The sequence below is a fragment of the Lagenorhynchus albirostris genome, chromosome 1 (assembly GCF_949774975.1).
Source record: "Lagenorhynchus albirostris chromosome 1, mLagAlb1.1, whole genome shotgun sequence".
Taxonomy (NCBI): Eukaryota; Metazoa; Chordata; class Mammalia; order Artiodactyla; family Delphinidae; genus Lagenorhynchus; species Lagenorhynchus albirostris.
Genome location: NC_083095.1, coordinates 28,891,770 through 28,912,613, shown reverse-complemented (window position 1 = coordinate 28,912,613; position 20,844 = coordinate 28,891,770). Strand labels below are relative to the sequence as shown.

General features: G+C 39.2%; 1 protein-coding gene and 1 long non-coding RNA gene across 5 annotated transcripts in view; one reads left to right on the top strand and one right to left on the bottom strand.

Moving 5' to 3' along the window:
• Nucleotides 1–5,398: 5,398 nt before the first annotated feature.
• Nucleotides 5,399–8,483, top strand: ACOT4 (acyl-CoA thioesterase 4). Of its 3 annotated transcripts, XR_009538903.1 has the most exons (4): nt 5,399–5,878; nt 6,742–6,944; nt 7,349–7,525; nt 7,720–7,853. XR_009538903.1 is itself a non-coding variant. In XM_060139774.1 (3 exons), exons 1-3 carry the CDS (start codon nt 5,422–5,424, stop codon nt 8,308–8,310), a joined length of 1,251 nt encoding a protein of 416 aa, XP_059995757.1. In that variant the 5' UTR covers nt 5,399–5,421; the 3' UTR covers nt 8,311–8,483. The 3 variants fall into 3 exon arrangements, 2 of the variants coding, with proteins under 2 accessions (XP_059995757.1, XP_059995772.1); XM_060139774.1 differs by lacking the exon at nt 7,349–7,525 and having other exon boundaries at nt 7,720–8,483; XM_060139789.1 differs by lacking the exons at nt 5,399–5,878; nt 7,349–7,525 and adding an exon at nt 6,329–6,507 and having other exon boundaries at nt 7,720–8,476.
• A 638-nt stretch (nt 8,484–9,121) lies between these two features.
• LOC132514705 (uncharacterized) overlaps nt 9,122–20,844 on the bottom strand; it is a 41,033-nt gene continuing 29,310 nt past the window's right edge. Inside the window, exons 2-3 of one of the 2 annotated variants that reach the window (XR_009538907.1) lie at nt 11,074–11,241; nt 9,122–9,255 (exon numbers count right to left, since the gene is read on the bottom strand). This is a non-coding gene — a long non-coding RNA (uncharacterized LOC132514705). The remainder of the gene's footprint in view (nt 9,256–11,073; nt 11,242–20,844) is intronic. The other variant, XR_009538906.1, reaches the window with a different exon arrangement.

The window sequence follows — 20,844 nt, the reverse complement described above, 5'->3', positions numbered from 1 at the left end:
CTAACACAACATTGTTGATCAACTATACTCCAATATAAAATAAAAATTAAAAAATTAATATACAGAAATCTGTTACTGGGCTTCCCTGGTGGCGCAGTGGTTGAGAATCCGCCTGCCAATGCAGGGGACACGCGTTCAATCCCTGGTCTGGGAAGACCCCACATGCCGCGGAGCAACTAAGCCCGTGCACCACAACTACTGAGCCTGTAAGCCACAACTACTGAGCCCGCGTGCCACACGCTGCAACAAAGAGTAGCTCCCGCTCGCCGCCAACTAGAGAAAGCCCATGTGCAGCAATGAGGACCCAACACAGCCAAAAATAAATAAATTAAAAAAAAAAAATCTGTTGCTTTTCTATACACTAACAACAACCTATCAGAAAGAGAAATGTAAAAACAATCCCAGTTACAACTGCATCAAAAAGAATAAAATACATGGTAATAAATTTAATCAAAGACATGAAACACCTATACTCTGAAAACCATAGGACATTGAGGAAATAAACTAAAAATGATAAAAATAAATACAAATACAGTGCTCATGGATTGGAAGAATTAATATCTTTATTTTTAAAAATTTTTATTGGAGTACAGTTGATTTACAATGTTGTGTTAGTTTCAGGTACTTTTTAAAAATAAATAATATCCTTAAAATGTCCATACTACCCAAAACAATCTACAGATTCACTGCAATCTATCAAAATATCAATGGCATTTTTCACAAAACTAGAACAAATAATCCTAAACTTTTTATGGAAATACAAAAGACCCTAAATAGCCAAAGCAATGTTGAACAAGTAGAACAAAGGTGGAGGTATCATGTTCCCTGATTTTAAACTAAACTACAAAGCTACAGTCATCAAAACAGCATGGTACTGGCATACAAATACACACATAGATCAATGAAACAGAAGAGAAAGCCCAGGAATAAACTCATGCTTATGTGGTCAATTTACCTATGACAGAGGATGCAAGAATATACAGTGGGAAAAGACAATCTATTCAATAAATGGTATTGGAAAAACTGGTCAGCTACCTGCAGAAGAATCAAACTGGACTACTTTCTCACACCATATACAATAATAAACTCAAAATAGATTAAAGACTTAAACATAAGACCTGAAACCATAATACTCCTGGAAGAAAACATAGACAGTATGCTCTTTGTCATTGCCTTTGTCATCAACAAAATGAAAAGGCACCCTATTGAACGGGAGAAGACATTTGCACACAATATATCTCATAAGGGGTTAACAAAAATAGACAAAGAACTCATACAATGCAACATGACAAAAACAAACAGCCTGATTAAAAAAAAAATAGGGAAAGGACTTGCATAGACATTTTTCCAAAGAAGACAGATACCACCAGGCACATAAAAAAGATGCTCAACATCACTAGCCATCAGGGAAATGAAAATCAAACCCACAATGAGATATCACCTCACACTTGCAGAATGGCTATTATCAAAAAGACAACAAATAACAAGTGCTGGCTTGAATGTAGAGAAAGTGAATCCTCATGTACCATTGGTGGGAATATAAGTTAGTGCAGCTGCTCTGGAAAACAGTATGAAGGTTCCTCAAAAATAAAAACAGAACACCGATATGATCCAGCAATTCCACTTCTGGGTGTTTTTTCCAAAGAAAACAAAAACACTAATTCAAAAAGATATATGCACCCCGATATTCATTGTAGCAGGATTTATAATAAACAAGATATGGAAGCATCCTAAGTGCCCATGAATAGATGAATGGATAAAGAAGATGTGATATATGCATGTATATATGTATATGTGTATATACACACACACACACACACACATATTATTACTGAGCCATAAAAAAAAACTGAAATCTTGCTACTTACAACACATGGATGGACCTAGAGGGTATTTTACTAAGTGAAATATATCAGACAGAGAAAGACAAATACCATATGATTTCACTTATATGTGGAATCTAAAAAACAAAACAAGACAGAAACAGACTCACAGACACAGAGAAGAAACAGGTGGTTGCCAAGGGGGAGGGGGTAGGTGGTTCAGTGAAAGAGGTGAGGGACATTAAGGTACACACTTCCATTACAAAATACTTGAGTCACAGGGATGAAATGTACAGCATGGGGAATATAGTCAATAATATTGTAGTAACTCTGTATGGTGAGAGATGATAACTAGACCTATGTACATCTTGTAACGTACAGAAATACTGAGTGCCTACGTTGTGCACCTGGCACTAACATAATGTTGCAGTCAATTATTCTTCAATGTTTAAAAAATAGGCAAAACATATGGATACCTCACCAAAGAAGATATACGGATGACAAGCATATGAAAAGATGCTCAACATCATATGTCATTACAGAACTGCAAAGTAAAATTAACAATGAGATATGACTACATACCTATTAAAATGACTGAACTCTAAAATACTGACAAAATTAAATGCTGGAGAGAATATGGAGCAAGAGGAACTCTCATTTGTTGCTGGTGAAAATGCAAAATGGCACAGCAACTTTGGAAGACAGTTACCTATTTCTAACAAAGCTAAACATAGCCTCAGCATATGATCCAACAATCACTCTATTGTATAATACATCCATACAATAGAATGTTACTCAGCAATAAACAGAAATGACATACCAGGCTTCAGAAAAACATGGAAGAGGCTTAGGTGCATATTGCTAAGTGAAAGAAGCTAATATGAAAATGCTACATACTGTATAACTCCAACTATATGATGTTCTGGCAAAATAAATATCTAAAAATATCAGTGGTCGCCTGGGGATGGGAGGAGGGGACGAACAGGTGAAACACACAGAATTTTTAGGTCAATGAAATTATTCTGTATGATACTGTAGTGATGGATACATGACATTATGCATTTGTCAATTTTTACAGGCATACCTCCGAGATATTGCAGGTTTGGTTTCAGACCACTACAATAAAGCAAATCACACAAATTTTTAGGCTTCCCAGTGCATATAAAAGCTATGTCTACACTGTACTGTAGTCAATTAAATGTGCAATAGCATTATGTCTTAAAAAAACAATGTATACACCTTAATTAAAAAATAATGCTTAGGAGTAAGATGGGAATAAAGACGCAGACCTACTAGAGCGTGGACTTGAGGATATGGGGAGGGGGAAGGGTAAGCTGGGACAAAGTGAGAGAGTGGCATGGACATATATACACTACACCAAATGTAAAATAGATAGCTAGTGGGAAGCAGTCGCATAGCACAGGGAGATCAGCTCCGTGCTTTGTGACCACCTAGAGGGGTGGGATAGGGAGGGTGGGAGGGAGACGCAAGAGGGAAGAGATATGGGAACATATGTATATGTATAACTGATTCACTTTGTTATGAAGCAGAAACTAACACACCATTGTAAAGCAATTGTACTCCAATAAAGACGTTAAAAAATATATAATAATGCTGTTGAGAAAATAACATTGATAGACTTGCTGGATGCAGGGTTGCCACAATCCTTCAATTTGTAAAATACTCAATATCTGCAAAGAGCAATAAAAGGAGGTATGCCTATATAACCTAACTCAGACTTCGGTTAATAATAATGTATCAATATTGCTCCATCCACTGTAACAAATATGCCACACTAACACAAAATATTAATAATAGGGAAAATTGTGTGGGAAGGGAAACTGGGGATATGGGAATTCTCTACACTTTCTGTTGAATTTTACTGTAAAGTTAAAACTTTTTCAAAAATAATGCCTATTAGTATTTTAAAAATCAAAACTTATCTTAAATAAGTGGTTGAAGTGGGAAAATAGTACAAAGTATATAACTTTATTTAAAAAAGCAAACAAACAACAACAAAAAGAACAGTACCGTAGCGTGTTCACACTCCCATATATGTACGTACTTTAAACATTCAGAATCAAAATCTAGTTGGATGCACTCATCTTTGGGGGAAAGCAGCAAATGAACAGAGAAGACTCTATCATTCACACTGTAAATGTTTCAGTATTGCTTACATCTGCTTTGGAAAATATGTCTTTTCCTTTAAAAAGAATTTAAAAAGCAGGATGCAAACCTATGGCAAATATCTCATGAGAAACAAAACACTGCATGGGCTCAATCTCTGCCTCTACGAAATCAAACATGACATTTTGCTTCCCAATGTTCTTCTAAGACTTTCACATACACTATCACCTTTTATCTCCATATAGGAGACTTTCATCACATTACACACAAGAACTCTTAAACCCCAAAAGATATAAACTTACTTAAGACTTCAGAACTAGTCAGTGCTGAACTCAGAGGTAGAATTCTAATATATTTCACTGCAATGCTGCCGCTCACTGTTGAGTTCCACGTTTGGAGTTAAGTCATGGTTCTGACAGTTATTAGAGGCTAATCCTCAGCATCTTAACATTTTCCAAGCCTCAGTTTCCTCCTTTCCAATATTTGAAAAATATTCCCAGTGTTTTATAAACTTGTTAAATTTTGTATGTATAACAGGTGGGACATTGCTAAAGAGTAGCCATTACTATACTACATATAAAATGCTGGGCATCCCTGAACATTATACCTATATTGCTTCTAACGTGGCATTCAAAAGCTTGACATTTAGTATCTACTAAGGCTGAACATTATTATTCTCTATAATACAGCAATTCCACTCCTAGGTATTCACTCCACTGAAACGCACATACATGTCCATCAAAATGGACACATGTTCACTGAATGCTCAGAGCACTATTCCTAAGAGTCCTAAACTGAGAACTACCAAACGTCCATAGGCAATAAAATCGTCAAATACATTTAAGATCACAAAATGAAATAGTATTTGACAGTGATAATGAACAATCTACAACTACGCCCAACAAAACGATGAATCTCACAAACGTAATGAATGTTGAGCGAAAGCAGACACTAAAAAAGGCACACTGAAGGATTCATCACCATAAAATGCAGAGTTGGGAAAAACTAGGCCGTTTTGTTGGACTCGGATAGAGCACCTTGGGGAAGGGAAAGTGACTGGAGCAGAAATGAGGGTGGCTTCTGGAGAAGTAATGATGTTTCTGGATCCTTGTGCTTGGTTACCCCAAGTATGTTTGGGTTGTGAAATTCACTAAAATACACACTGAGAATTTATGCACTTTTTGTGTGTGTGTATAACTCATTAAAAGTTAGAAAAAGAAAAGGTTGTCCTTTTCCATGGAGAGGCTGGAATTCTTGGTATTCTACCTAAAGTCATTCAGCTCTGGTTTCACCACGAATCCATACCCAACAAGTTTTACTCCCACGAGGGGGAGGTTTGAGAAGAGGCGTATACGCGGGCGGGTTGGGTGCCACAGCCAAACAGGACATCCCGGTACGCCCCGCCCCGGGCCTAGAGAACAACCTAGCGCTTTTACCTCAGACGAGTCGGGACCGCGGCAGTGCGCCGGGCATGGCGGTGACAGTGACGCTGGAGCCCGCGGGCCGCTGCCGCTGGGACGAGCCGGTGCGCATCGCCGTGTGCGGCCTGGCCCCGGGACAACCGGTCACGCTGCGCGCGTCCCTGCGCGACGAGAAGGACGCGCTCTTCCGAGCCCACGCGCGCTACTGCGCCGACGCCCACGGCCAGCTGGACCTCGAGCGCGCGCCCGCGCTGGGCGGCAGCTTCGCGGGGCTCGAGCCCATGGGGCTCCTCTGGGCTCTGGAGCCCGAGAAGCCTTTTTGGCGGTTTCTGAAGCGGGACGTGCAGACGCCCTTCAACGTGGAGCTGGAAGTGCTCGATGGCCACGACCCTGACGCCCAGCGGCTCCTGGGCCGCGCGGTGCACGAGCGCGACTTCCTGGCGCCCGGGGTGCGGCGTGAGCCAGTGCGCGCGGGCCGGGTGCGCGCCACGCTCTTCCTGCCGCCGGGTAAGGCTGGGGTGCTGGGACCTCGACAGCATGTTCCCTGGGCTGCCTTGGTTTCTGATACCGCCTCCCAGGGAGTTTGGCTTGGGAGCACGGTCAGAAGAAGCGGATGTTGACTAAATCAGAGACCTGACAGCCACATTGGAGGCTTTTGGTATGTTCCGCACTATGCTACGAGTTTTGCTTGCATTATCTCATTTAATCTCTATATTGTCCCAATGAGGTGGATACTGTTATTATGCAGATAAAAAAAAAAGACTGGATGGGATCGGTAGGTTCACTTTGCTATTAATAACTACGCTACAGATCTCTACAGGCATCAGCTGATCGCTTTTACACTAAATGATGATGGTCAAGAAATCTATTGCCATGTCTCCTTTCTGTAGTGTCCTGGGTACACTGGGCCCCTTACCCACTTTTTCATGTTCCTCTCTACCACAGATGACTTTTGAGACTTCACTGCCTTCCTCACCTGAAGCCTCGCCTGGTATTTCTTTTTCTTTCCTCTAAGTTGACATCTGAACCAAAAATAACGCCAAGGGTTGGTGCAACACAGTATAAAGCTTTGTTTTGATTCTTAACTCTGTGTCCAATCCTGTAACAGAACACTGCAATTCAACACTGTCTAAAAGGTGAAATTCCTCCTTCAATGATGCAGTCATTAGACTTTGTTACCCTCCCTTACAACTAAAGATTCTTAGAACCTTGGAGATAACTTGGAACTTGTATCCCTTGTCAATAATGACTCAGGAAGCCGTTTTCTTTGATTCACGGGAACCCACTAAATACTTTAGAAAGCTCTCTAGAAGGAAAGCAATTTCTTTAAATTATATAATACCTTCTCTCTATAATATTACCTTCTCTAGGACCAGGACCTTTCCCAGGGATCATTGACATCTTTGGTGTTGGAGGAGCCCTGTTGGAATATCGGGCCAGCCTTCTGGCTGGCCATGGCTTTGCCACATTGGCTCTAGCTTATTGTGACTTTGAAGATCTTCCCAAGAAATTCGACACCATACACCTGGACTACTTTGAAGAAGCCCTGTGCTACATGCTTCAACACACCCAGGTTCTCCTAATGTCCTTTATCATTCTCTCTAGAACTACCTCAGAGAGGGTGTCACTTTGCACTCACCTGTGCCAGGTGCATTGATGCTGCTCTATTCTTCTTTCACAGAGATTTCTTCTACTCCACTTTCTTTGTCAGATGGATTAATATTGCAGAATTCACTGTAAAATTCATGTGATATTTTATTTTAGGGAATTATGTAGTAATATTAAAATTTCTTTTGCAAGTGGAGTCTCTAAATTTTTAGCTTTGCATGCTTTTTAATCTTTCTTCTGATAGCAGAGTATGTTCTCAGATTTTGATCAAAACTTGTCCACCCATTTCATAAGCTTAGAACCACTCAGTTGGACTCTGAAGTTGTACTTTGTTTCTGTAAAGTTAATCATTTGTCAATATATATTTAGATGGGGTCTGATGAAAGACTCACTTCTTGGAACAGAATTTGGTTCCACACAGATGCCCAGGAACATTGATGCTTTAATTCAACCTGAATGAAGCTCTGAAATTGACAGGTTCCAATGACTCAGCATTCTCTAGTGGATGACTCTCTGGAAGTTTGCAACCAATTCCCAAATTTGCCAGTGAGTTTAAGATTTGTTTGCCGTGTGTCCAGCACGATAGTCTCTACATGGGAAGAAACTCTGTCAGCTGAGGTTGAGTCTCTTGTGGCCAATTCACAAATTAAAGCTAGCAGCATCTCTAGTCACATTTAGAAAAACATTTTTCTGTTGGGTAGGTTCTTGACTTTTGACTCTTGTCCCTTCTTTTCTTACAGGTAAAGGGCCCTGGCATTGGACTTCTGGGCATTTCTTTAGGGGCTGATATTTGTCTCTCCATGGCCTCATTTTTGAAGAACATCTCAGCTACAGTTTCCATCAATGGATCTGGCTTCAATGGAAACAAAGCCATATACTACAAGGAGAATAGCATTCCACCACTGGGCCATGACCTAAGGAGAATGAAGGTAGCTTTTTCAGGCCTCCTGGACATTGTGGATATAAGGAATGATATTGTAGGGGGATGTGAGAACCCCTGCATGATTCCAATAGAGAAGGCCCAGGGGCCCATCCTCTTCATTGTTGGTCAGGATGACCATAACTGGAGGAGTGAGTTATACGCCCAGATAGCCTCTGAACGGTTACAGGCCCATGGAAAGGAAAAACCCCAGATCATCTCTTACCCTGGGACTGGGCATTACATTGAGCCTCCTTACTTTCCCATGTGCCCAGCTTCCCTACACAAATTATTGGACAAACCTGTGATCTGGGGTGGGGAGCCCAGGGCTCATTCTAAGGCCCAGGTAGATGCTTGGAAGCAAATTCTAACCTTCTTCACCAAACACCTTGGAGCTTGCCCCAAATTGTAATGCCCCAAATTGTAATTGGTCTGTTATTGATAGGAGAGATTCAAGGTCAGATTTTAGTGTTTAATAATCTTATGTGAATCACTTGTCCCCTGGATAACATTAAATTCATGTCATTGGTATTAATGCTATATTTTAGGTTACTTTTTTGAGATTAATTTTGTCATTAATTTTTCTAATGTAACAAATGCCTATTGTAGAAGATCCAATTAGAAGTATACAATACTAAATAGTAAGAAGTATCAACGCTATTAAAATTTGTGTTTTCATCTAGATTTTTTTACTTAACACTTTGAGGCACAGATTAAATTTAAAGCTGAACAAATACTGGGCTACTTTTTCCATCACTGGGAGAGAATGGCCATTCAGTGTTTGCTACTGGTTCCACTACTGGTAGCAGGGTAGAATTTTTATTGGCTAAAATATACAGAGAGGTGTTGATAGAGGGAAAGCCAGACTGACCTTTTTCTCACGGAGATTAGAGAAGAATCCTCTGAGAGGAGTTACGGTAAGAAGGGGATCATCTGGCTCTGGATGGTCAAGTCAAAACTCTGTTCCAAAGGTGATTGACTATGAGCTATTTTCCTTTTTGCTTCCTGGCTCTAAGAACAGACTTTGGCAAATCATACTGTGACATTCTTAGAGGCATCATCATCACTTCCTCTGACATCAAGGCTACAAAGTATTGTGTAAGTGTATTTGAAGAGATAATGGCTGAGAATTTTCTAAAGCTGACAAAGACATCAGCCACATATTCCAACAGCACTATGTCTTAGTCAGCTCAGGCTTCTGTAACAAAATACCATAGATGGGGTGGCTTAAACAACAGACATTTATTTCTCACAGTTCTGGAGGCTGGGAAGTCCAAGATCAACGTTCTGGCAGATTCAGTTCCTGGTGGCGCCTCTTCCTGGCTTACAGACGGCTGCCTTCTTCCTGTGTCCTTACCTGGCAGGGAGAGAGAGGGAGCTCCAGTTTCTCTTCCTCATTTCATAAGGACACTAATCCCATCATGGGGGCTTCACTCTCATGACCTCATTTAAACCTAACAACCTCCCAAAGGTTCTACCTTCAAATACCATCACATTGGGGTTTCGGATTTCAACATATGAGTTTTGAGGGGACACATTCAGTTCATAACAACCATAAACCTCAAGCAAGTTAACCATATTTAACACATCACAGAAAAATTGTTTGTGGCAGTTTTATAACATAGAATTTATAACATAAATTCTTTGACATTTCTGCCACCAAGAGGTGGGAGATCTATGTCCCCTCCCCTCAAATCTGGATGGGTTTCTGACTGCCTCAGTAGAGTACAGCAGAACTGATGCTTTATGATTTTAGAAGGTAGGTCGTAAAGGCCATGAAGGTGATCCCACCTTGCTTGCTGGGAACAACTGCTCTTGGAGCCCTGAGCCACCCTAAGAAGTTTTACAACTTCGAGGCTGTGATGCTGTGAGGAAGCCCCAAATACACGGAGAGGCCAACTGTAAGCTCTTCCTGTAATAGTCCCAAATGAGCTCAACCTTTGAGTCATCTCAGCCCAAGTACAGGGATGTGACTGAAAAAACCTCAAGATGATTCTAGCCCCCAGCCATTTGAATCTTCCCAGTGAAGGCTTTAGATATCCTGAAGCAGAGAAGAGTTGTCCCAGTCAAGCACTGTCCAAATTGTGGATCTGTGAACAAAATATTGTTTTATGTGACTGTGTTTTGGGGGGCGTTTCAGTTATCTATTGCTTTGTAACAAACCACCCCAAAACACAGTGGCTTAAAACATTAACCATTCTTGGATTTCCCTGGTGGCACAGTGGTTAAGAATCCGCCTGCCAATGCAGGGGACACGGGTTCAAGCCCTGGTCCGGGAAGATCCCACATGCTGCAGAGCAACTAAGCCCGTGCGCCACAACTACTGAGCCTGCACACCACAACTACTGAAACCTGCGCCTAGAGCCCGTGCTCTACAAGAGAAGCCACCACATTGAGAAGCCTGCGCAGCACAACAAAGAGTAGCCCCCGCTGTCTGCAACTAGAGAAAAGCCCACGCACAGCAAAGATGCAGCCAAAAATAAATAAATAAATTTATTTTTAAAAAAACATTAACCATTAATTTTTCTCACTCACATGGCAGGCAAGTTGGTATTGGCTGTCAGCTAAGATCTCAGGCAGGGCTATGGTTCACAGGTCTCAGTTCTCTCCTTGTGGGCCTTTACAATGGCTAACTGGGCTGGGTTCCAAGAGTGAGCATCCCAACGTAGCAAAGCGGAATTGTATGGCATGTTTTTGACCTAGTCTTGGAAGCTACATAGCATCACTCTTGCTGTACACTACTGGTCAAGGCAATCACAAAGACCCACCAAGTTCAAGGAGAACATAGAGTTCACCTCTCAAAAGGAGAGTGGAAAGATTCTAGAAGAGCAGGTGGAATGGGAAACATTGTGACCACCGTTTGGAAAATCTGCCTTCTAGCCACAATGGCTCACATTCCTCCCCCCTGTAAAATATGGTCATCCCTCCTTTAAAGCCCGCCCCCGCCCAAAGTTTCATTCCATTATAGCATCATGCTCAGGCTCAAAGTCTAAGATTGTATCATTTATATCAGGTCCAGGTGCAGATGAAGTTCCCCAGGTATAATTCCTTGGGTATAGCTCCTTGAGTATCTTTCTTCTCAATCTGAAGATCTGTGAACTAAAGAAACAAGTTAGCTGTCCACATACACAGACATCCAGAATACGATGGTAGGCAGGTATAAGATAATTCTTACAGATATTCCTGTTCAATAATGGGGAATATGGGAGGCGCACGACACTCACTGGCCCCTAGCCATTCTGAAATCCAGCTGAGAACATGTTGCCAATTCTTCCATTGGTGCTCAGTTTACTCTCTGTGAGTTGTTCTCTGTAGCTCTTGGTTCCACCCTCTGAGTTGAAACCTGTATTTCCAATAAGAAAATTAAATTAGCAAAAAAAGCCTCCTGGATCTGCTTCCTGGATGAAAAAGATGAGGCATCCAAAGATCTCTTTTTATTTTGCACTGTTTCTCTTTTAGTTCAAACTCATTGTGCTTCCACCAGAACCATTCTCTTAAGAATTATGTAGGTTTTCTAAAAAATATCAGTGGGGGGGCTTCCCTGGTGGCGCAGTGGTTGAGAGTCCGCCTGCCGATGCAGGGGACACGGGTTCGTGCCACAGTTCGGGAAGATCCCACATGCCGCGGAGCGGCTGAGCCGGTGAGCCATGGCCGCTGAGCCTGCGCGTCTGGAGCCTGTGCTCCACAACGGGAGAGGCCACAACAGTGAGAGGCCCGCATACCGCAAAAAAAAAAAAAAAAAAAAAATATATATATATATATATATATATATATCAGTGGGGTTCACTTCCTTAGACAACACACCACTACAAATCTGTTTGAGATAGGAACTTTTCTATCTGGGGCTCCTTGGGAGAATGCTGCAGGCAAACATCCTTAAGATTCCCATAAATTCTGTTATATAATAGACAGGATCTGTTAGGTACACCTTAAAATCTTTAGAGGACCTTTGTCATTCTGAAATGTTCTATGGAGCACTACCTTGAATCTTTGAGGTCTTTACAAAGTCTCTCCCACAGAGCCCCCTTAGGTTTGACTTTGCTCTGAGGTCCTGTCTTAATTATAGAATAATTACAGAATAATTTACCATCTGGAGAAGCTGGAAAGGAGAAACATTATTATTGTCAAGCTTGGCAAGTCCTTGTTGCTTCCTATTTAGCAGTTCTTAGCTCACTTCTTCCTCTTGTATATTTTGTCATAGGCAGCAAGGAGAAGCCAGGTGTCACTGTCAGTACTCAGCTGGGAAATCACTTTAGCTAGATCATTGAATTCATTAGGTATATTTACCCTTTTTCACATTACTGCAGGTGTCAGTGTTGCCTCTAGCTTCCAATAAATTTATTTTACTTTCCTTTAGGTCATCAATAATGGCCTTCATGAGTCCCTTTATAGTCTCCCTGGAGCCCTTCCAATTTCTACCTGCCACCTAGTCCTAAAGCCAGTTGTGATTCCTGTGCATATGAATTTCTCCACAGGCTGCTTGAGCTTCCTCACAGCATGATATCTGGGTTTCAAAAATGAATGGTCCAAGAGAGGAAGGCAGAAATACATGGCCTTTTTATGACTTAGCTTTGGAAGTCACATATCATTGCTTCAGCTGTACTCTACTGGTTGAGGCAGACACAGAGACATTAGGTGCAAGGAAAATGTGTATAGACTATCTCCTGATAGGGGAATGGCAAGTTTCTAGAAGGGCATGTGAGATGGGAGTTATTTGTCATAATCATCTTTGGAAAATTCAATCTGTCCACAGAATTGTTTGTTACGTAGCAAAAGGCAATGGAACACTGCAGAAAAGAAAGACAAAGATTAAAAAATCTTACCCGCAACCACAGAAAAAAGTCAACCTTCAAAGAAGCAGCAGTAAGTCTAACAACTGATTTCTCCACAGCTATGATGGAAATCAGGAACCACTGAAAAACGTTTAGAGTGTCGAAAGAAAACATCTGACAACCTCAAAGCCTATTCTAGCAAAATAGATTCTTACATATGAAAGTATATATTGTTCATAAAATTGATTGAAAAAAATTTAACAGAATCAAAATAGTCATTTTCAAAAAAATAGAAATTGAGAGAATTAATATAGCATACCTGCAAGGAAAAACTAGGGTGTTCTTCAAGCAGAATGAAGATGACTCAAGATGGAAATATGGAAATGAAGGAAGAAATGGAACATAATGAAAAAGGTTAAATATGCATGTAAATATAAATATTTACAAATAACATATTGCGGGGTTTAAAATACACATAGAAAAAATGCTTGATGTAATTTCTGTCCTCTTAAATTTGTTAAGATTGTTTTCTGGCCTAGCATGTGACCTATCCTGGAGAATGTTCCATGTGCACTTGAAAAGAATGTGTACTGTGCTATTTTGGGGTGTAATATCCTATCTATTAGGTCCAACAGGTCCATTGTCTCTTGGACCCTGTGGCTTGTGAAATCCCAGTTCCCCGACCAGGGATTAAACCTGGGCAGCCAGCAGTGAAAGCGCTGAGTCCTGGACCATCAGGGAATTCCCCCATTGTCTCATTTAAGATCACTGTTGCCTTACTGATTTTCTAGCTGGATGACCTGTCCATTGATGTAAGTGGGGTGGTAAAGTCCCCAACCATTATAGTATTATTGTAAATTTCTCTCTTTATATCTGTTAATATAGCTTTGTATATTTAAGTACCCCTGTATTGGTTGCATATACATTAACAAGTGTAATATCCTCTTCTTGTATTGATCCCTTTATCTTTGTCTTTTGTTACAGCCTTTATTTTCAGGTCTAGTTGGTGTGGTATGTGTATCACTACCCCAACTTTCTGGTTGTTTCCATTTGCATTTGCATGAAATATCTTTTTCCATCCTCTTACCCTCAGTCTGTGTGTGTCTTTAGTTCTGAAGTGAGTCTCTTGTAGATAGCATATAGATGGGTCTTGGTTTTTTTTTTAATCCAATCAGCTATGTCTTAGGAGCATTTAGTCAATTGACATTTAAAGTAACTATTGATAGGTATGTACTTATTGTCATTTTGTTTCTTGTTTTCCAGTTGTTTTTGTATTTCTTCTCTGTTTATTTCTTCTTCTTTTTCTTTCTTTCCTTGTGGTTTGATGATTTTCTTTAGTAGTGTGCTTGTGTTCCTTTCTCTTTAGTTTTCACGTATCTATTGTAGGTTTTCTTTTAATATATATATTTTAATTTATTTATTTTATTCTTTTTTTTTTTGGCTGTGTTGGGTCTTCGTTGCTGCGTGCAGGCTTTCTCTAGTTGAGGTGAGCAGGGTCTACTCTTCATTGCAGTGTGCAGTCTTCTCGTTGCAGTGTCTTCTCTTGTTGCAGTTGCTAAGCATGGGCTACAGGCACGCGGGCTTCAGTAGTTGTGGTGTGTGGGCTCAGTAGTTGTGGCTCACAGGCTCTAGAGTGCAGGCTCAGTAGTTGTGGTGCATGGGCTTAGTTGTTCTGTGGCATGTGGGATCTTCCCAGACCAGGGCTCGAACCCATGTCCCCTTTATTGGCAGGCGGATTCCCAACCACTATGCTACCAGGGAAGCCCCTCTATTGTAGGTTTTTGATTTGTGTTTACCACAGGTTTCATATATGATGAACTATATCTAAATCTACTTGTTCTGAACTGGCAGTCATTTAAGTTCAAACACATTCTAAAAGATCTACATTTTTTATTCCCCTCACCCATATTTTGTGTTTTTGGTGTCATGTTTTACATATTCATGTTTATCCCTTAACTGTTTGTTGTAGTTATAGTTGATTTTACAGTTTATTGTCTTTGAATCTTCATACTAGCTTCTTTAAGTAAGTGGTTAATCTTCAGCTCTTACTTCATATTTTCCTTTCCTAGTGGGATTTTCCCTTTCCTATGGAATCTTACTTCTTTTCCACTTAGAGAGGACCCTTTAACATTTCTTTTAGGGTAGGTTTATTATTGATGAACTCTTTTTCTTTTTGCTTTTCTGAAAAGTTCTTTATTTCTCTAATTCTAAACAATAATCTTGCTGGGTAGAGTATCCTAGGATGAAGATTTTTCCCTTCTGGCATTTTAAATATATCATGTCAATCTCTTCTGGCCTGCAGAAAAAATCAGCTGATGGACTTATGCAGTTTCCTTTATATATGACTCTTTGTTTTTTTTCTTGCTGACTTTAGAATTCTCTCTTTAAGTTTTTCCATTTTAATTATGATATGTCTTAGTGTGGGTCTGTTTAGGTTCATTCCTCTGTGCTTCCTGTACCTGAATATCTGTTTCCTTCTTCAGGTTTGGGGACTTTTCAGCAATAATTTCATCAAATACATTCTAGATCCCCTTCTCTCTCTCTCTCCTCCTTCTGGAACCCCTATAATGCAAATTTTGGTATGCTTGATGTTATCCCAAAGATCTCTTAAACTATTTTCATTTTTTTAATTGTTTTTTTTAAATAATAGAGCTGGGATTTTATTTTATTTTGGCCACACTGCACGGCTTGCGGGATCTCAGTTCCCTGACCAGGGGTTGAACCTGGGCCACGGCAGTGAAAGCTCAGAATCCTAACCACTAGGCCACCAGGGAACACCCATTAAATTTGTTTTTCTATTTGCTGTTCTTCTTTGGTGATTTCCATTATTCTATCTTCCCAATCACTTATGTGTTTTCTGTATCACTTAATCTGTTATTCATTCCTTCTTGTGTGTTTTTTATTCCAGTTAATGAACTCTTCATTTCTTATTGGGTCTTTTATATATATTCTAGTTCCTTGTTAAAATTCTCACTGTGTTCATCTATCCTTTTCCCTAATTCAGTTAGAATTTTTATTTGACTTTGACTTTTTTATCTGGTAAACACAACTTTCCAAAATCTATGGGATTCAGCAAAAGCAGTTCTAGGAGGGAAGTTTATAGTGATACAGGCCTTCCTGGAGAAACATGAAAAATCTAAAATAAACAACCTAATGTAAAGGAATTAGAAAAAGAACAAACACAGCCCACAGTCAGCAGAAGGACTAAAATTATGAAGATCACAGAGAAAATAAATAAAATAGAGAACAAAAAAATTAGAAAAGATCAATGAAATGAACCAAGAGCTATTTTTTTGAAAAGATAAACAAAATTAATCCTTTAGCCAGGCTAATCAAGAAGAAAAGAGAGAGGATCCAAATAAACAAAATAAGAAATGAAAGAGGAGAAATAACAACCAATAACCACAAGACAATACCATAAATGGTTATAAGCCAACAAACAGAACAACCTAGAAGGAATGGACAAATGTCTAGAAATGTACATTATGCCAAGACTGAATCAGGAAGAAAAAGACAACTTGAAAAGACCAATCACTAGTAGTGAAATTGAATTTGTAATTTTAAAAACTCCCAGCAAACAAAAGTCCAGTACCAGATGGCTTCACAGGGGACTTTTATCAAACATATAAAGAACAGTTTATACCTATCCTTCTCAAACTATTCCAAATAATTGAAGAGGACAAAACACTCCCAAAATCATTCTACAGGGCCACCATTACCCTGATTCCAAAACCAGACAATGACAGCACAAGAAAAAGAGAATTACAGGCCAATATCTTAGATGAATATAGATGCAAAAATCCTCAATGAAATGTTAGCAAATTGAATCCAACAATATATAAAAGAATCATATATCCCAGTAAGTGGGATTTATTTTAGGGATGCCAGGATTGTTAAATATTTGCAAATCATCAGTGTGATATACTACATTAACCACAAGAAGGATAACAATCATATGATCATCACAATAGATGCAGAAAAATCATTTGACAAAATTCAATATCCATTCATGACAAAAACTCTCATCAGTGTTGGTATAGAAGGAACATTTCAGAAAATAATAAAGACCATTTATGACAAACCCACAGCTATCATCATACACAACAGTGAAAATCTGACAGCCTTTCTTCTAAATTCAGGAACAAGACAAGGATGCCCACTCTCACCACTTCTATTTAACATTATGTTGGAAGTCCTAGCTACAGCATCAAAAAAGAAAGAGAAATAAAAGCATCCAAATTGGAAGGGAAGAAGTAAAACTGTCACTATTTGCAGATGACATGGTACTATATATAGAAAACTTTTAAAACTACTGAAAATTATTAGAATTAATAAATGAATTCAGTAAAGTTGCAGGATACAAGATTAATATACAGAAATATGTTGCTTTTCTATACGAAAATAATGAACAATCAGAAAGAGAAACAAAAAAACAACCCTGCTTAAAATTACATTGAAAAAAAAATTACATTGAAAAGAATAAATTGCCTAGGAATAAACTTAACCAAGAAGATGAAGGACCTATACACTAAAAACTATGAAACATTGATGAAGAAATTTGAAGATGATACAAAGAAATGGAAAGATATCTTGTGTTCTTGAATTGAAAGAATTAATAGTTAAAATGGCCATACTCCCCAAAGCAATCTACAGGTTTAATGCAATCCCTATCAAAATATCCAAGACATTTTTCACAGAAGTAGAATAATCCTAAAATTTATATGGAAAAGCAAAAGGTCTTGAATTGCCAAAACAATCTTCAGAAAAAAGAACAAACTTAGAGGTATCATGCTCCCTGTCTTCATACTATACTATCAAGGTACAGTCATCAGAACAGCATGTACTGGCACAAAAACAGATATATAGATCAATGGAACTGAATAGGGAGCCCAGAAATAAACCTACACACCTATGGCCAATTAACCTATGACAAAGGAAGCACAAATATACAATGACAAAAAGACAGTCTCTTCAATAAGTGGTGCTGGGAAAATTGGACAGCTACATGTAAAACAATGGAATTAGAACATTTCCTCACACAATATTAAAAAAAACCCTGAAAATAGATTAAAGACTGAAATATAAGATCTGAAACCATAAAACTACTAGAAGAAAACATAGGCAGAATGCTCTTTGACATAAATCATAGCAATATTTTTTTGGATCTGTTCCCTAAGGGAAAAGAAATAAGAGCAAAAAGAAGCAAATGGGACCTACCTAAACTTAAAAGGGTTTGCACAGCAAAGGAAACCATCAACAAAACGAAAAGGCAACCTACTGAATGGGAGAATATATTTGCAAATGATATGACCAACAAGGGGGTTATATCCAAAATACATAAACAACTCATACAACTAAATATCAAAAAGAACAATACAACCCAATTAAAAAATGGTCAGAACACCTGAATAGACATTTTTCCAAAGATGATGTATAGATGGCTAACAGGCATATGAAAAGATGCTCAACATTGCTAATCACCAGAGAAATGCAAATCAAAACTACAATGAGGGCTTCCCTGGTGGCGCAGTGGTTGAGAGTCCACCTGCCGATGCAGGGGACACGGGTTCGTGCCCCGGTACGGGAAGATCCCACATGCCACGGAGCGGCTGGGCCCATGAGCCATGGCCGCTGAGCCTGCGTGTCCGGAGCCTGTGCTCCGCAACGGGAGAGGCCACAACAGTGAGAGGCCCGCGTACCGCAAAAAAATTTTTTAAAAATTTTAAAAAAATTAAAAAAAAATCTTAATAAACATAAAAAAGGTATTAGATCATGTATAGTATTGATTTCTCGTCAGAAAATTAAAAATGGACACCTTAACCTCAAGTGGCAGCAGGGACCATACCATGCAGGATATAAAGTAAAAGTATAAGATAAAAGAATTATTATATTTAAACACTGTTCTAAGATTTTATCATGGATAAATAATAAAATCCAATCTCATTGAAAATTAGTCAGTTTAACCAATTTGTTTAAGCTCTGTATCTCCTACGTATATTCAAAATTGATTTATATTAGGTATTAATAATATAGTATTCACTTTGTCAAGGTGAAACAAATTTGCTGAGTACCTTGTTGAAAAGAACTCCAAGGTAAGAGAAAGCTTTTATTCTCTATTTCCTTTCCTGTTGTTGCCTTCAGCCATCCAACTTCATTCAAATATTTATTGAAAGCCTACTATGTGGCAAGCAGAGGTCTAAGCTCATGGTAAAGATGAACAAAGATAACAAAGTCTTTGCTGTCAGGAGTATTTATCCTGGTTTGGCAGTCAGAAAATAAAATGATAGGGGCTTCCCTGGTGGCGCAGTGGTTGAGAGTCTGCCTGCCGATGCAGGGGACACGGGTTCGTGCCCCGGTCCGGGAGGATCCCACATGCCGCGGAGCGGCTGGACCCGTGAGCCATGGCTGCTGAGCCTGCACGGGCCGGAGCCTGTGCTCCGCAATGGGAGAGGCCACAACAGTGAGAGGCCCGCGTACCACAAAAAAAAAAAAAAAAAAAAAAAAGAAAAGAAAATGATAAATGCTATGAAGAATAAAAAGCAGAAAAAGAATACAGCATGATGAGGGAGGTAATATTTTAAATAAACCAGTCAGGGAAGGCATATATGAATAGGTCATCTTTGAGCAGAAACCTGATTGAGGGTGAGAGAGTCGAGCTTCAGGCTGAGGTAATGGTGGAGGCAAAGACCACAGTGGAAGCATGTGCTTGGTCTTAAGCCAAGTGGGTGAGGGAAGGAGGAGTAGAAAAATGAGGTCAGAGGAGTAGCCAGGGGATCCCTCTGACTATGGGGAAACACTGGGGAATTGAAAATAGGGAATTGGCAAGATCTAAATTAACCTTTAAAAATACCACTCTGGCTTCTCCATGGAGAAACTGTAGGCAGTGTTAGCACTGAAGTAGTGAGGCCAATTGGGAGGCTACTGTAGTCATCCAGATGAGAGAGAATCATTTTAGAGTAGGGTGCTAGCAGTGCAAGTGATGAAAAGTGGTCAGATGCAGGATACATTCTAAAGTACAGCAGCAGAGTTTGCTGAAGGGTGGAATATGGGATGGAAAAAGGAAGGCAAGAATGACTCCAAGTTTTTGTTTTTGTTAATTCCTTAAACTAATGGATGAATAGTGATGCCATTTACTGAAACAGAGAACCCTGGGGAAAGAGCAGTCTGGGGAGAAAAAGGTCAAGATTTCTATTTCTGTCATGTTAAATTTTCCTATTGGACACCCAAGTGAAGAGGCCAAATAGGAAGTTAGACCTACAAGTCTGAATCTCAAAGGAGACATGAGAGCTGGAAATATAAATGTGGGAATCAACAATCAGGAAACTGGAAGATGAGTGATAACAAAAATCTGGGATGTAAGAGGATCAATGTTGATTTTACATTAAAATCCACCATGAATTCTGGCTAACAAAAATACATTAAAAACTGACATATAGAAATGTATGGGCTTTTTTTTTTTTCCATGTGACGTACCTGAATCAATTCTCCCACTGTAAACAACTAATACTCCTGGATAAAATCTCTTCTAAAAGCATTTGTCAACCTGCCAAGAAAGAAAAGTTCTCAGATCAGGGACTGAGTAAAGATGGGAATGCTGATGTAAGCAGAGCAAGGCAACTTGTTTCCTGAGAGCATTTGCTGAATCCCAAATTGATGTATTAATACATTTCATTATACAATATCAAAAAAATCACATTAGTGATTACACACTACTGATCTCATTTTTTTTAAAAGTCTAAGTATCAGGAAGCTATCATGCTCACAGTGGTTGATAGGCAGGTTTTCCTAAATTCTCATTTTCTCTCGAAAAGTCAAATTTCATCATTAATGACAAAGTTGTTTTCTTTGAAGCAGCAGGCTAAGTTCACTTTTGGAAAAAGGTCTGCCAAATACCCAAGCCTTACTGACAATAGTTAGTCAATCGTTCTTTCAAGTAAGTTGGTGTTCTGTGAAAAAAGTGGCTAGTTCAGCTCACAACTCAATCACATAGGTGCTTTTACTTAAGATGACTGTCATATTCCTGTTGCAGCAGAAGTGCTTTATGTGTACCTCTCAATTTGTCAAACAATATTTTAAAAACATGTATTTAAGGTAAAGATTTAATAAAACTTTATTAAAAGATTTATTAAAACTTTATTAAAGATTTATTTAAAAGATTTAATAAATTTTACAGC

What these genes read in the sequence shown, in the direction of transcription:
- ACOT4 (XM_060139774.1), top strand. Translation starts at nt 5,422, where the DNA reads ATGGCGGTGACAGTGACGCTGGAGCCCGCGGGCCGCTGCCGCTGGGAC. An exon ending in CACGCTCTTCCTGCCGCCGG is followed by an intron (nt 5,879 to 6,741) that starts GTAAGGCTGGGG and finishes TACCTTCTCTAG; the next exon opens with GACCAGGACCTTTCCCAGGG. An exon ending in ACATGCTTCAACACACCCAG is followed by an intron (nt 6,945 to 7,719) that starts GTTCTCCTAATG and finishes CTTTTCTTACAG; the next exon opens with GTAAAGGGCCCTGGCATTGG.